Source organism: Panthera leo, chromosome C2 (assembly GCF_018350215.1).
Source record: "Panthera leo isolate Ple1 chromosome C2, P.leo_Ple1_pat1.1, whole genome shotgun sequence".
NCBI lineage: Eukaryota > Metazoa > Chordata > Mammalia > Carnivora > Felidae > Panthera > Panthera leo.
The window spans coordinates 108,095,470-108,111,532 of NC_056687.1; the positions used below are offsets into that span (position 1 = coordinate 108,095,470).

General features: G+C 42.2%; 1 protein-coding gene across 4 annotated transcripts in view; it reads right to left on the bottom strand.

Annotated features, from left to right (window-relative positions):
• Positions 1-16,063, bottom strand: part of KCNAB1 (potassium voltage-gated channel subfamily A regulatory beta subunit 1) — a 391,903-nt gene that overhangs the window by 19,052 nt on the left and 356,788 nt on the right. For all 4 annotated transcript variants that reach the window (XM_042954544.1, XM_042954546.1, XM_042954547.1 and 1 more), the window contains exons 9-11: positions 2,570-2,655; positions 1,791-1,911; positions 347-441 (exon numbers count right to left, since the gene is read on the bottom strand). In XM_042954544.1, coding sequence (XP_042810478.1) covers positions 347-441; positions 1,791-1,911; positions 2,570-2,655 — 302 coding nt within the window. The remainder of the gene's footprint in view (positions 1-346; positions 442-1,790; positions 1,912-2,569; positions 2,656-16,063) is intronic.

Below are 16,063 nucleotides of genomic sequence, written 5' to 3' on the forward strand. Positions count from 1 at the left end.
ATTTTACATTTCATCAGTTTCAAAGCAGGAATGAAATGCCTTCTTTAACCTAAGAATAACAGCTAGGGATTTGATCCCCCATAAGTGCAACCAGGTCATTGGGCATTTCCTCCTCGTCCCCAGAGAATTTTCTGTGCTGACAGATTCTGAACGCCTGACTGACGCCCAGCCAGGAGCAGAGGCCTCCCCGCGGCTCAGGAGAGCCTGCCTAAAGACAGTGGCCCGGCCGGCCGAGGCCGCGCTGTGCCTGAGCCAGGAAGCCACAGGCTGCTGCCGAGCTGCTGTGTTCAGTCTTCTTCCCTCTCTCCCATCCCCAGACTCTCTTTCTAGAAGTGGAGGAAAGTACCTTCAGCGAAGCCCTAGAACTTTCAGGCACTCCATTTCCGTATTTTCCTGAGATGATTCCACAGGCAAGTGGAGACCACGTCATTGCTCCAACTCCTGCAGAAGAAGGAAACTGAATATGGTGCTTGTGCAAACTGAGAGCAAAAGTGTGGGAGTACTTAAACAGGACTTGGGTAGTTATAGGAAAACAGCTAGTCAGATAAGTCAGTATACTTCTTTCCATTACATTTTAGTTATTTACAAGTTGTGCTTCATTTTAAAATTTCTTTTAATGTTTATTTATTTTTGAGAGGGAGAGAGAGAGGAACAGGGCCTGAGCAGGGGAGGGGGAGAGAGTGAGGGAGGCACAATCTGAACCAGGCTCCGGGCTCTGAGCTCTCAGTACAGAGTCCAATGCAGGGCTCAAACCCATGCACCATGAGATCATGGCCTGAGCTGAAGTGGGACGCTTAACTGACCGGGCCACCCAGGCGCCCCGGTCGTGCTTCATTTTTATAAACCAGTTGAACACGTCCTGTCAGTTGTAGGGAGCAGGCCTTGTCTTCAGGCCAAACAAGCCTGAAACTGTGGCTCATTCATAATTTCCTGATGTCCAAAATTGACGTCTCTTTTTATACTCAGAGACAAACACTATGACTTGCACAGGAGGATGCTTCAGTGCTTCTCTGGTCCACTCTGCCCGAATAGTGCCTGGTACATAGAAGCCCCGTGCCTGCTGCATGGTAGACACACAGCAAGTGCCAGCAATTGTAACCGTTATTGCTGTTGAATTTTTTATTCTTTTTTTTCCCCTCAGCCAGTACTTTTCCTGCTCTATAGTTTAGGAACCTCTATTTTTTAGGAAGAAAGTTATCTCTGAACAATGTTTTCATAAATAAGTCTGGACACGGCTTATTCATATTTTTCTGATAATCCAAAATTCTTATGTATATGTTGCATATATATTTCTTTCTTTGAAATTATGACATCTACCTTCATAGATATGCAGGGCTAGGCTTGTCAGGTATTCTAGAATTCCCCGTGTCTAACTTCTAACAGGCACGGAGTTGAAGATTTAGATGTATATATCCATAATTTTTTTTTTTTTTTTTGGAAAGGCAGTTATAATCTACTCAAAGATGCCTGCCTTGACTAGAGAAGCACCCTACGAAAAAATGAGTTCATTCCTTGTTTCTGCCCTTCTTTCTATACGCAGTTTTTGGAACACCTACAGAGTACAGCTTATACGCCAGTCACAATTTACAACTGATTAGATTTCATCAGTAATACCCTATAGACTACCCTTTAGGGACTTCTGATGTCTTTACAGTCTCTGAAATGGAGAGTTCTTACAATCTCTATGTTAATTAGGAACATTAAGGAAAGCATTTCAGTAATACTTTTTTTCCAGATCACTGATACTTCTATTGTTAAAAATAATCAGTAAATTTGATTGTGAAGATTACCTATTTTATGGTAGAGCTCTGGTAGCTGAACCTCCACTTTCTCTCTCTGAAAAAGATGGTACTCAGCTTGTTCACAGACCGGTGGGATCATATTGAACTGCCTTGCTACAGAATAGGCTTCCTGGGGAGAAATAAGATTGCAGCTGAATTGATACTGATGAGAAATAAGGCTGCCCTGTGATTCGTATGCATGAGCAAACTTCGTTTTAGTGAAATCAATAGAAACCAAGAAACATGTAGGATGCCAAATAATAAGCGATGTTATGGCCATCAATCTCACTAAGAGCAATATCAAATGCAAGAAATCCTTATTCTTTGGGAGGGTCTGGACCGAGTAAAGTCCAGGGCAAATAAGTCAAAGTGTGAATCGTAATAGTCCATGATAAAACCCGTAATTTAAGTTCCTAAAGAAATAACTCACACTAACATATAAAGATTAGCATGTTATAAACAGTATAGTCATTTAATACAGTTTTTAAAAAGGAAGCCAGACTATTTTGTTCATGTATGTCACTAGCTGGGGAATCCATTGTATCCTCTTGCCACTGAAGAACATGACAGAATATGATTCTTGTTAGAGACCTGCACCTTCACTGTTGTATTCTGACCTGATGAGATCCGGCCCCATATCCACCTCTGTAACGACAGAATTGATCATAGCATTCTAGTGCCAGGGTGATTGTTAAGAACGTTTGCGAAAGGTCTTGCAATTTACACATTGTATCTGAAAAATAATAATAAGGTATTTAATGGCCGTTTAAAAACAGAAATGAAATTACCATGATCTCCATAGCACTCCACCGGGAGGTCCCCCAGTACATTGCCATTCCTTGGTTTATCACATGTGTCATGGCTCGAACAATTTCTGTAGAAGCCCAAACAGCATTTCATTAGTTTCTCTAATTCTCAGAGTTATGTGATCTTTTTTTTTTTTTCCGCCTGCCCAAATGTTAGAAGCTTAATGCAATTATTTGTTTTATTAATAGAATTACTTTGACACTGGTGACAACATAATAGTCTAACATGAAATATTGACAGTGTGGAGGCTGCTGGTACTTTTGGATAATTCGACTTTCCATTTTCGGTTTGCAGCAATACCACTAAATGATATTAAAAACATAATGACCACTTTAAGTTCTTCCTTTACTTTTATTACTTCATGGTTGCCGGCCTGATTAAAGAGCATATGATTAAACCTGTCTCAAAACCTGGGTACCTTGTTCACCAAAATAAGAAGAGGAAGCATTTATCTTGACTATGTAGAATGTAAGGTCACTGAGGATAGAAGGCCTGTCTTCGTGTGTTGGACTTGCAGAGCTGGGCCTCACACAGGGTGTCTGTTTAATAGAGATGACTCAACAACAATGTGTTTAGCAGAAAGATAAACATATTAAATGCTGAACAAACAGCTGAGCCACAGTGGCTCCCAGCCCACAATGGCACACCCTGTCCTTGACCACTTTGAACTAAACTTTATTCTAAGACATCCATGTGATGCATTTCACCAGGGCCTGTTTGTGGCCCCACTGAGTTTGCTCATCAGCTTCTTTCAGCTTGACATCACATTTCCTAAACAGGAGAATGAATCCTTTCCCCAGAGAGCTAGAGTTGAGCTAATTCTCCTGGCACCAGCCAGATGTGATACAAAACCAGAGACCATGGAGAACCTCACACTCAATGGCGTGGAAAGTCAAAGACATGGCTGGATTTCTTTTACAAAGCGGGTCAAAACACCTAGGATGCCAGGTTATTTGACAATTTTCAAGGGGTTGCAGGCCTCATACTTCTCTGTGTCCTACTAATACCCGTAGGGTACATGTCTTTCAGAAAAATCAAATCCTTGTCTCAAAGTTGAGTTGAAGTGGATATATTCTCATTTTATTTGTCAGAAGCAAATTGGTATCTAAATTGGTAGGGGACAGGATATGGAGTGAAACAGCCAGGGTTAGAGACTTGGCTTTCTTGCTTGTTTGGCTTTTAAATTGCCTTTGGTTTATTTGTTTGGACGATGGGAATGCTTTTACTCACCATCGTCTTCCCAACAGAGGTGGAATTTGGCTGATAAGAAAAATATTTTTCTTTCTTGGAGAGAGACTCCTACGTATCAGGTAATAACTCAGTAATCACCCAGCAACTAAAACTCTAAGTTCCTTCTCTCTTATAAAGCAAATGAGATACAAAAAAAAGCTACTTGAAACATTTTCCTCTTATTATACAAATGGAAAATGAGCGCTTTTGATGAACATTTCTAGAAGTAGAAAGCCATCATTTAAATCTCTCCCCAGAAGTTTTCACTCTGCTCAGACACTTCCACGGTTGCACCGGCCCCCTTCCTTTCACATCCTGTTTCATTCAGAGCTCAGGAGTTCATTCCATCAGCAGTATTCATTAAGTGTCTGTAGCGCCGGGTGCTGGGGATATTGTGGTGAATCAATCATGTTGGTAAATACGGATGAGGTTAACAGGGAATAAATTGAACCCAAGACACTCCCCTATCTCTATTCTATAATCAGTAAAATGAGCATAGGACAGTTTAATGGCTTGGCCACATCGTTGTCACTGAGGCTTTGACAAGAGCAGTTAAAGTCAAGTGGCGGTTGTGACTTCCTGTACCTTCATTCACTTATTCACCATACACGTATTGAAAACCTAATTATTTGCCAGAGACTGGGCCAGCTGCTGGGTTCATCTGTGAGCAAAACACATACAGAGCTCCTGGACTCAGGGAGTTTAGAGTTGAGAGGAGAAAGAATGGGGACATGCACAAGTAAGTAATTACAAAATGTGAAGTGTTATGAAGAAAACAAACAGGGGGCTGAGATAAGGAATGAGGTCAAGGAGGGTCTCCCCAAGGAGGAAGGTGTAGGCATCAAGAATAAAAAAGGAGCCAGCCATGTGAAGCGCAAGGAAAGAACATTCTAGGCAGATGGAACAGCATGCACAGGACAGAGCTTAGTGAGTTCTAGCAAAAAAGTAATCTAGCCACTGTGGCAGGAGCTTACTTAGGAAGGAAGGAGGACGGGGTAGAAGGTACAGTTGGCAGAGGGCAAACCATGTTGTTTGTATGTTATTCGAAGTTTAATGGGAAGTTAGCATTCTCTAGGTAAGGAAATGAGAGGATGTAGTTTACATTTTTGAACACTATTTCTGCCTCTGCTATAGGGAATCTGTTGTGAGGGGGAGGGATTGCAGGAAGATCTTCAGGAAGGAATGCAGTGTTCCAGGCAGGAGATGAGGGTGGTGGTAGTAAAGACAGCAAAACATGGATGGATTCAAAATATATTTTGGAGGTAGAATCCACCAGACTTGAGGATGGACTGAATGTAGCAAATGAGGGAAAGGAAGGAATCAAGGCAATCTCCCAGATATCTGGCCATTTACAGGGATGAGGAAGACTGAGGGGGCAACAGGTTTAGAGAGAAAAATTAAGGGTTCTCTTTTTTTTTCTTTTTATTTTTTTTTTTTGTTTTTAAGAGAGAGAGTGAGTGAGTGGGGGAGAGGGGCAAAGAGAGAGAGGGAATCCCAAGCAGGCTCCATGCTGAGTGCTGAGCCTGACACGGGACTCAATCCCACAACCCTGGGATCATGACCTGAGCCGAAATCAAGAGTCAGACGCTCAACTGACCCAGCCAACCAGGCACCCCAAGAGTTCCTCTTTGGACGTGCAACATATGGAAATGCTTGTGAGATCCTAAAGGGGAAATATCAGGTAGAAATCAGTGGACGAACAACATGGTCAGCAACCTGGGCAGGAGAAGATATGTTTATCAGTGATCAGTCTGTTAGTTGTATTTAAATTCACAGAAGTGGATGAGCCTACATACCGGGAGTCTGTCAAGAAAACAGAAAAGGTTCTACAAGCCAGCCCAGGAGTCAAAGGGGACACTGCAGGGTTCCAGTTTATCAGCTGCCAGAGGAGTGGGAAGGAAGCCAGGGTATGGGATGTTTCAGAGTCAAGAGCAGACAGTGCTCTGAGAAGGACCTGTGCCCACAGAGTGGAACACTGTGAGCGTTCAGATCAGAGGTCACTAAAACAGTGCCTGCTGGGTTTGGCCAAACAGTAGGGAGGTCCTTGTAGGTTATGAGAAGAACTGTTGCAGTGTCAGTTGTGCGATGGGACCACAGCCAGGCTGGAGCAGATGGAAGAAAGGGGTGTGGGGAAGACAGGCTTTCGGCATAACCTGAGTGGACTCTTTCAAGTTTGGAAGTGAATGAAACACAGAAATGGCTCAATGGCTGAAGGGGTACTGAGGGTCAAAGGAGAGATTTATTGTGAAGATGGGAGATGTTAAAAGTAAGCCTGTGTCCCATTGGAGTGATGTAAAAGGGAGGGGGGTGGGGGGGAGGGATTGTTGATGATCCCTGCTGGGGGCTGGGCCAAAAGGGAGAGAAAGACTTGTTACAGTGAGATAAAGGACGGGCAAAGTACCCGTGAGGTGCAGAGGACACTTCTTCCAGATGGTGGAACCCCAACAAGTTTGTAAAATTCACTGGGGGAAGACATGGGAGCTCCCGACGAATTCTATTCCCAATAAGCTATCAATCAAGTGAAAAAGAGGTGGGTGTGAGGACAAGGTAAGTGTGAATGGTTCAGAGTATGGACAAACCGATGCAAGACTTTCTAATGCCCCAAATCTTTTAGTTGCTGGTAATTTCTTGCTCCTCCCAGATTTGTTGGGCTTCTGACTCTGGCGGAATGAGGAACTCTTGGTACTTCTTATCCTTGCAGGAGGCTGCAGCAATGAATGCAGGCAAAAATGGCGGGAGAACAGAGGGGCCGCAGTTGGAGATTCATGTTGCCACAGATTAAAAATTAAACTTAATGAATGTTAAATTTGTTTTCCTTCCTTCCTTCCTTCCTTCCTTCCTTCCTTCCTTCCTTCCTTCTTTCCTTTCTTTCTAACATCAGAGAAAAATCCCCCAAGTTGTTTAGCCATGTAGCAAGAACTTGCCATACTAATATGGCTGAAGGGGGCTTTTACACAATTCTACTGTTTAAGGACACAAGAGGGCAGCATTGTTGAAAGAAAAAAATCAACTGAGTCTAGGTGGTTTTACTCCTGTCTCCTGGAGATGCGGTTTAAAAGCACCCCTGTCACAGCATGCATTCCAGGTGGGAAAAGGATGTTAGGAAGGTTTTTATGTGCATTGTAATGCACCTGCCTCTGGGAAAGGATATGCAGACAAACATGATTAAATCTGGCAACCCAGGACAGAATGCAACTCCCTCTGCTTTTCCAGAAAGTGGTGGTTTTCATCAGGGACTGCACATTAAAACACACTACAACATGAAAACTATACTATCGGACCTCCACTGAAGTTCTTTTATATCAGAATCTTTAGATGTGAGGCCCCAGCATCAGCAGTTTAAAAACTCATCCCAGGTGATTCTAGAGTGCAGCCAGGGTTTAGAACCACTGTGCTAGTCTATACCAATCTTAGCTAAGTGTACTCCCTGCCCCGCGCCCCCCTCCTCCCACCCCCCCTCCCCGGCCCCCCCAGCAGCATCAACAGCATCTGGAAATTCGTTAGAAATGCAAATTCTAGGGTCTTACTCTAGACCTACTGAATTACACTTACTGGGGTGGGTGGGGCCCAGCACTCCGTGTTTTAAGCAGCCCTGCAAGCAATTCTGGTGTGTTTTGAGAATCACTGCTTCATCCCATTCCTAAGTAAGCCATTACAGGGTGTATAAACTTCCTCCCACATTTCCTCTTCTGCTCTTTCATCTAAATGCTTCATACTGTAATTTAACCTTTAATTATTTGCTGTAGTACACATGCAAACAGTCACTATGACATCCATGCGCACATGCATGCGTGCGCGCGCGCACACACACACACACACACACACACACACACACACATTTTGGTATACATTGAAGTCACCCAAGGAATTTGATGAAAAGGCAGAGGTCCAGATCCTAGCCTACTTCCGTGTGCCTAGGCCTTTGTGTTATTTTCATTGGCTCTAAAACCTCAAAGTTTGAGAAACTCTAAGCTTATTGAAAAAACTCTCTCTAAGCTATTGAAAAACGTTGTTAAATGTTCCCCGTGTACTCCTTTCCAGGTTGAAACATTCATTATTCTTTGACCCAAGGGCCACAGACAGCTCTCTCTTATTCTCTGTATCCTTAGCACGCAGCTGGCCCTCTATAAATGCTGCAAGTCAGTTTTGTTCCTGGGGGTATTCCATTTCATCATTTGTAAAGTGAGGACGATATTGATCCCATGGCATTCTTCAAAGTTTGACCTGAGATAATGTGTGTAGATCAATTTGTGAAATCTAAAATTGTAACACAAATGAGAAACAAGCAAGCAGGATGTGGCCCCCGTTGTTTCTTCTCAAATAGGCTCAGATTTCAATTACAAAATTTTAGTTACAAAAAAATTAAAATGTTGACATTCTTCTTGCAGTAATGTAGGTCATCTGTATTTTAAAATATGTATTTTATGGTAAAGAACTTCATAAAATTGTTTATTTTGAGTGCAAAACATGTGTTGATAAACATGTTTTTTAATTGGTCCTTATACAACAAAATAGTTGTTTACATTAAACTGTTTTTCATGGGAAATGTACCCAATAGCTTTGAAAGTTGTAAGCAAATAGTTATACTGCATGAACAATAAACCATAAGAACTACAGATAAAAATATGCAGAAATTAGTGTTTTGATCAAATAAAATGGACTCAAGTTAATCTGGCCACAATAACATGGAATAATAAAAACAAAAGAAACCTCAGAGATAATCCAGTGCAGTTTCCTCTTACCCTAGATGAGGAAACAGGCTAGAAGCTCATTGTATTAAGGTATATTTAAAATATTTCAAAAATGCTTACAAAAATGCTAAGAGTGAAATACACAAAATAATAATTGTACTATATGGTGGAACTCTACGTAATTTTGTTCTCCATTTTCCAAGATTCCTGGAAATTTCTGGAAACGTGTTGTCATACTTTTACAATATAAAAAAGACAAAAAGGATATTCCCTAGCAAACAAAGGTACCGCTTTAAAACACCAATGTTGTAGATTAATTCACAAAGATTTTCAACCGAATGAGATTGCCATTGTTAGAATTCAGAAATGGTTCACTATTGATAGTCTCATTCATATGGTTCAACCTGATCCTGTCTTTTTTCAGAGGAGAGGACCATGGTGGAGGCTTGGTTTCATCCAAGGAGTTATAGACACTAATAAAAAAAAAAAAATAGGTCTAAACCTGGGCACACTTTTTACTCCAAACCAGCTGTTTGTTTATTTAACTACTGTTGTTTATTTGCGTATTTAATTTCAGAAACTTCCAGTGGAGGGTTTATAGTGGTGCCTTTTTGTGGCTTAGAGGTTTCTCCTTGCTTTATCAATCTTTTATCTTCCTGGCTGTGGAGAATCCTCCCTCAGCGCCCAACTGAGTGTCTGGAGACAGAGAACTATCCTTTCTTATAGGAATGGAAACAATGGAGTATATCACGTTCAGCCTTGAAGCTTTGCTGACTGAGGAAAGCCTGACTTTTTTTTGCCTCACAGAGCACACACCAGGATTCAGGAGACATGGTTTTGTCCCATCACTGTCACTACCTTGGGAATATCCCTTGACCTTGCTGGATCTCAGTTTCTTCAACACAGGTGAGCAGACTGATATTAACTGAGCACACAGGTAATGTTTCTTAAACCTGTTTTGGTGGATAATACGTTAACTTCCATTTCACTGGTGAAGAAGCTGAGGCTCAGAAAGAGTCACTTGGGCAAGTTCTTAGCAGAGAGTCTATGAGGACAGTTCTAGCTTTGAAGTTCTAGAAGGCTTTGTGTATAGTGCACTGTGGGAGAAGGTGGGCTGGGGACCGAAAAATAATAGGGTGTTTGCTTAATTCCACTGTGTATCTGTGAACATGAAATGCCTTGTGTGTGGTTATATCCAGCCCTTTGCACTTAATACATGATGACTATCGTTCTTGCGTGATGTGTATGAATGACTTGGGAAATGTAAGCTCTTTTTGCTTCCTTGAAGAAAGACTTCCAATTTGAGGGCTCTTTGAAAAAAGAGCCAAAAAAGGGATTGTGTCTGCATCTGACCTGTTGAAACTCAGAAAAAAAGTGGTCTTCACAAGATAGCTTATAAAGAATAGCATTCTGGGTCAGGACATAGGCCAAAATGATCAGAATAGACAAGATTTAAGAGACTAGAAAGTGATACATGGACTGAACCAAGTCAGTAAAACCTTTCAAATTAAACCTTGTTCAAAACTCTGACCCCAGAATGGAGCTATATCTCTCTGAGGACAATGCATTGTTCTTACCCTGTAGCTACCCTGTCCCTAAAGGGCACATGGTCCTCAACCAAATACTGTATTTCCTGGACACTTAGAACTGGGCCTCTGATATTGCCCAGATGTGATTTCTGGGTCTTATTCTGAAATGTGGAATAAGTTACCGACATGGGACACTTTTAGTCTCACTTTGACCTGAAGTCCAAAGGACCCGAACAAAAACCGTAGTTGGTAAGTACCTGTAAGTTCCAAAGTGAGTCACTGGACCACCTATGTAGGACTGGTAAAAAGGCCTGGCCATCTTTAGCCTAACATCCACCTTGAAAGAATAAATGGATGGAGGCTGAGAGATAATTTAGTTGGATTTGAGTTCCATGGCATCTCCCCACCTCCTTCTGTGATGCCTCTCTCCCCTTCGACCTTTCACCTCCTCTCGAAATAAAACTCCAGAACCAAAAATTCCCATTTGCAGAACTTGCAAATAAGAGCAGCTCCCTGAAGTAAGAGCCTGAAATTGCTGTGACTTTTCCAGAACAGACACTGCTGTTCTGGGGTCTCCTCATTCTTTTTCAGCTCCCCCTACAGAGTGGGGAAGCTATGCGATGCTGTATGCTTTTAATATTATTTCTTCCTCCACCAGACATGTGCCCTTTAACCCTAGCAAAAGAGCAACTGTTCATTTTACACTTAGATAAATATGGCCAAGCGACTTGCCTAAGGCAATGACAGAACTTTCGGTGCTGCTATATCCTCATTATTTCCCTGTAATTCTCTTATCACCACCTCCAATCTTTCCAGCTTTTCACCTAGCCACTACAGCCTGATGATACTCTCCAAGAAATAATTATGTAGAATGTGGTTCATAAAATCCTACCTCTTCCTTCAACATAATCTAAATATGGCCCTACTATTGCCTACTAAAATGAGGTGATTCCAAACTATCAGTTTGTAAAACCTATATTTGGCTAATAGTAAATGATAGTAAAGAGATGATTTCTGTCCTGATGAAAAGGAGGTAGCTTCCACGATGAGTACAGTGCTGTGCTTATATATGTCAAATTCTACAGATTTGTGAACAGTGGAATGAATTCCAATTCACTTAAAAAAATTAAAAATGAGGAGGTTCCGGAAGATGGCGGCGTAGGAGGACGCGGGGCTCACAGCGCGTCCTGCCGATCACTTAGATTCCACCTACACCTGCCTAAAGAACCCAGAAAACCGCCAGAGGATTAGCAGAAGGGAGTCTCCGGAGTCAAGCGCAGACCAGAGGCCCACGGAAGAGGGTAGGAAGGGCGGCGAGGCGGTGCTCGCTCCACGGACTGGCGGGAGGGAGCCGGGGCGGAGGGGCGGCTCGCCGGCCAAGCAGAGCCCCCGAGTCTGGCTGGCAAAAGCGGAGGGGCCGGACGGACTGTGTTCCGACAGCAAGCGCGACTTAGCGTCTGGGAGGTCAGAAGTTAACAGCTCTGCTCGGAAAGCGGGAAGGCTGGAGGACAAAGGGAGGGAGAGCTGCTGAGCCCCCGGACGGCAGAGCTCAGCTTGGCGGGGAACAAAGGCGCCAGCGCCATCTCCCCCGCCCATCCCCCAGCCAAAATCCCAAAGGGAACCAGTTCCTGCCAGAGAACTTGCTCGCTCCGCGCAAACACCCAACTCTGTGCTTCTGCGGAGCCAAACCTCCGGCAGCGGATCTGACTCCCTCCCGCTGCCACAGGGCTCCTCCTGAAGTGGATCACCTAAGGAGAAGCGAGCTAAGCCTGCCCCTCCAGCCCCCGAGCACCTTGCCTACCCACCCCAGCTAATACGCCAGATCCCCAGCAACACAAGCCTGGCAGTGTGCAAGTAGCCCAGACGGGACACGCCACCCCACAGTGAATCCCGCCCCTAGGAGAGGGGAAGAGAAGGCACACACCAGTCTGACCGTGGCCCCAGCAGTGGGCTGGGGGCAGACATCGGGTCGGACTGCGACCCCACCCACTAACTCCAGTTATACACCACAGCACAGGGGAAGTGCACTGCAGGTCCTCACCACGCCAGGGACTCTCCAAAATGACCAAACGGAAGAATTCCCCTCAGAAGAATCTCCAGGAAATAACAACAGCTAATGAACTGATCAAAAAGGATTTAAATAATATAACAGAAAGTGAATTTAGAATAATAGTCATAAAATTAATCGCTGGGCTTGAAAACAGTATACAGGACAGCAGAGAATCTCTTGCCACAAAGATCGAGGGACTAAGGAACAGTCACGAGGAGTTGAAAAACGCTTTAAACGAATTGCAAAACAAAATGGAATCCACAATGGCTCGGCTTGAAGAGGCAGAGGAGAGAATAGGTGAACTAGAAGATAAAGTTATGGAGAAAGAGGAAGCTGAAAGAAAGAGAGATAAAAAAATCCAGGAGTATGAGGGGAAAATTAGAGAACTAAGTGATACACTAAAAAAAAATAATATACGCATAATTGGTATCCCAGAGGAGGAAGAGAGAGGGAAGGGTGCTGAAGGGGTACTTGAACAAATTATAGCTGAGAACTTCCCTGAACTGGGGAAGGAAAAAGGTATTGAAATCCAAGAGGCACAGAGAACTCCCTTCAGACGTAACTTGAATCGATCTTCTGCACGACATATCATAGTGAAACTGGCAAAATACAAGGATAAAGAGAAAATTCTGAAAGCAGCAAGGGATAAACGTGCCCTCACATATAAAGGGAGACCTATAAGACTCGTGACTGATCTCTCCTTTGAAACTTGGCAGGCCAGAAAGGCTTGGCACGATATCTACAGTGTGCTAAACAGAAAAAATATGCAGCCGAGAATCCTTTATCCAGCAAGTCTGTCATTTAGAATAGAAGGAGAGATAAAGGTCTTCCCAAACAAACAAAAACTGAAGGAATTTGTCACCACGAAACCAGCCCTACAAGAGATCCTAAGGGGGATCCTGTGAGACAAAGTACCAGAGACATCACTACAAGCATAAAACATACAGACATCACAATGACTCTAAACCCATATCTTTCTATAATAACACTGAATGTAAATGGATTAAATGCGCCAACTAAAAGACATAGGGTATCAGAATGGATAAAAAAACAAGACCCATCTATTTGCTGTCTACAAGAGACTCATTTTAGATCTGAGGACACCTTTAGATTGAGAGTGAGGGGATGGAGAACTATTTATCATGCTCCTGGAAGCCAAAAGAAAGCTGGAGTAGCCATACTTATATCAGACAAACTAGACTTTAAATTAAAGGCTGTAACAAGAGATGAAGAAGGGCATTATATAATAATCACAGGGTCTATCCACCAGGAAGAGCTAACTATTATAAATGTCTATGCGCCAAATACCCGAGCCCCCAGATATATAAAACAATTACTCATAAACATAAGCAACCTTATTGATAAGAATGTGGTCATTGCAGGGGACTTTAACACCCCACTTACAGAAATGGATAGATCATCTAGACACACAGTCAATAAAGAAACAAGGGCCCTGAATGATACATTGGATCAGATGGACTTGACAGATATATTTAGAACTCTGCATCCCAAAGCAACAGAATATACTTTCTTCTCGAGTGCACATGGAACATTCTCCAAGATAGATCATATACTGGGTCACAAAACAGCCCTTCATAAGTTTACAAGAATTGAAATTATACCATGCATACTTTCAGACCACAATGCTATGAAGCTTGAAATCAACCACAGGAAAAAGTCTGGAAAACCTCCAAAAGCATGGAGGTTAAAGAACACCCTACTAACGAATGAGTGGGTCAACCAGGCAATTAGAGAAGAAATTAAAACATATATGGAAACAAACGAAAATGAAAATACAACAATCCAAACGCTTTGGGATGCAGCGAAGGCAGTCCTGAGAGGAAAATACATTGCAATCCAGGCCTATCTCAAGAAACAAGAAAAATCCCAAATACAAAATCTAACAGCACACCTAAAGGAAATAGAAGCAGAACAGCAAAGGCAGCCTAAACCCAGCAGAAGAAGAGAAATCATAAAGATCAGAGCAGAAATAAACAATATAGAATCTAAAAAAACTGTAGAGCAGATCAACGAAACCAAGAGTTGGTTTTTTGAAAAAATAAACAAAATTGACAAACCTCTAGCCAGGCTTCTCAAAAAGAAAAGGGAGATGACCCAAATAGATAAAATCATGAATGAAAATGGAATGATTACAACCAATCCCTCAGAGATACAAACAATTATCAGGGAATACTATGAAAAATTATATGCCAGCAAATTGGACAACCTGGAAGAAATGGACAAATTTCTAAACACCCACACTCTTCCAAAACTCAATCAGGAGGAAATAGAAAGCTTGAACAGACCCATAACCAGCGAAGAAATTGAATCAGTTATCAAAAATCTCCCAACAAATAAGAGTCCAGGACCAGATGGCTTCCCAGGGGAGTTCTACCAGACATTTAAAGCAGAGATAATACCTATCCTTCTCAAGCTATTCCAAGAAATAGAAAGGGAAGGAAAACTTCCAGACTCATTCTATGAAGCCAGTATTACTTTGATTCCTAAACCAGACAGAGACCCAGTAAAAAAAGAGAACTACAGGCCAATATCCCTGATGAATATGGATGCAAAAATTCTTAATAAGATACTAGCAAATCGAATTCAACAGCATATAAAAAGAATTATTCACCATGATCAAGTGGGATTCATTCCTGGGATGCAGGGCTGGTTCAACATTCGCAAATCGATCAACGTGATACATCACATTAACAAAAAAAAAGAGAAGAACCATATGATCCTGTCAATCGATGCAGAAAAGGCCTTTGACAAAATCCAGCACCCTTTCTTAATAAAAACCCTTGAGAAAGTCGGGATAGAAGGAACATACTTAAAGATCATAAAGGCCATTTATGAAAAGCCCACAGCTAACATCATCCTCAACGGGGAAAAACTGAGAGCTTTTTCCCTGAGATCAGGAACACGACAGGGATGCCCACTGTCACCGCTGCTGTTTAATATAGTGCTGGAAGTTCTAGCATCAGCAATCAGACAACAAAAGGAAATCAAAGGCATCAAAATTGGCAAAGATGAAGTCAAGCTTTCGCTTTTTGCAGATGACATGATATTATACATGGAAAATCCGATAGACTCCACCAAAAGTCTGCTAGAACTGATACATGAATTCAGCAAAGTTGCAGGATACAAAATCAACGTGCAGAAATCAGTTGCATTCTTATACACTAACAATGAAGCAACAGAAAGACAAATGAAGAAACTGATCCCATTCACAATTGCACCAAGAAGCATAAAATACCTAGGAATAAATCTAACCAAAGATGTAAAAGATCTGTATGCTGAAAACTATAGAAAGCTTATGCAGGTAATTGAAGAAGATATAAAGAAATGGAAAGACATTCCCTGCTCATGGATTGGAAGAATAAATATTGTCAAAATGTCAATACTACCCAAAGCTATCTACACATTCAATGCAATCCCAATCAAAATTGCACCAGCATTCTTCTCGAAACTAGAACAAGCAATTCTAAAATTCATATGGAACCACAAAAGGCCCCGAATAGCCAAAGTAATTTTGAAGAAGAAGACCAAAGCAGGAGGCATCACAATCCCAGACTTTAGCCTCTACTACAAAGCTGTCATCATCAAGACAGCATGGTATTGGCATAAAAACAGACACATAGACCAATGGAATAGAATAGAAACCCCAGAACTAGACCCACAAACGTATGGCCAACTCATCTTTGACAAAGCAGGAAAGAACATCCAATGGAAAAAAGACAGTCTCTTTAACAAATGGTGCTGGGAGAACTGGACAGCAACATGCAGAAGGTTGAAACTAGACCACTTTCTCACACCATTCACAAAAATAAACTCAAAATGGATAAAGGACCTGAATGTGAGACAGGAAACCATCAAAACCTTAGAGGAGAAAGCAGGAAAAGACCTCTCTGACCTCAGCCGTAGCAATCTCTTACTCGGCACATCCCCAAAGGCAAGGGAATTAAAAGCAAAAGT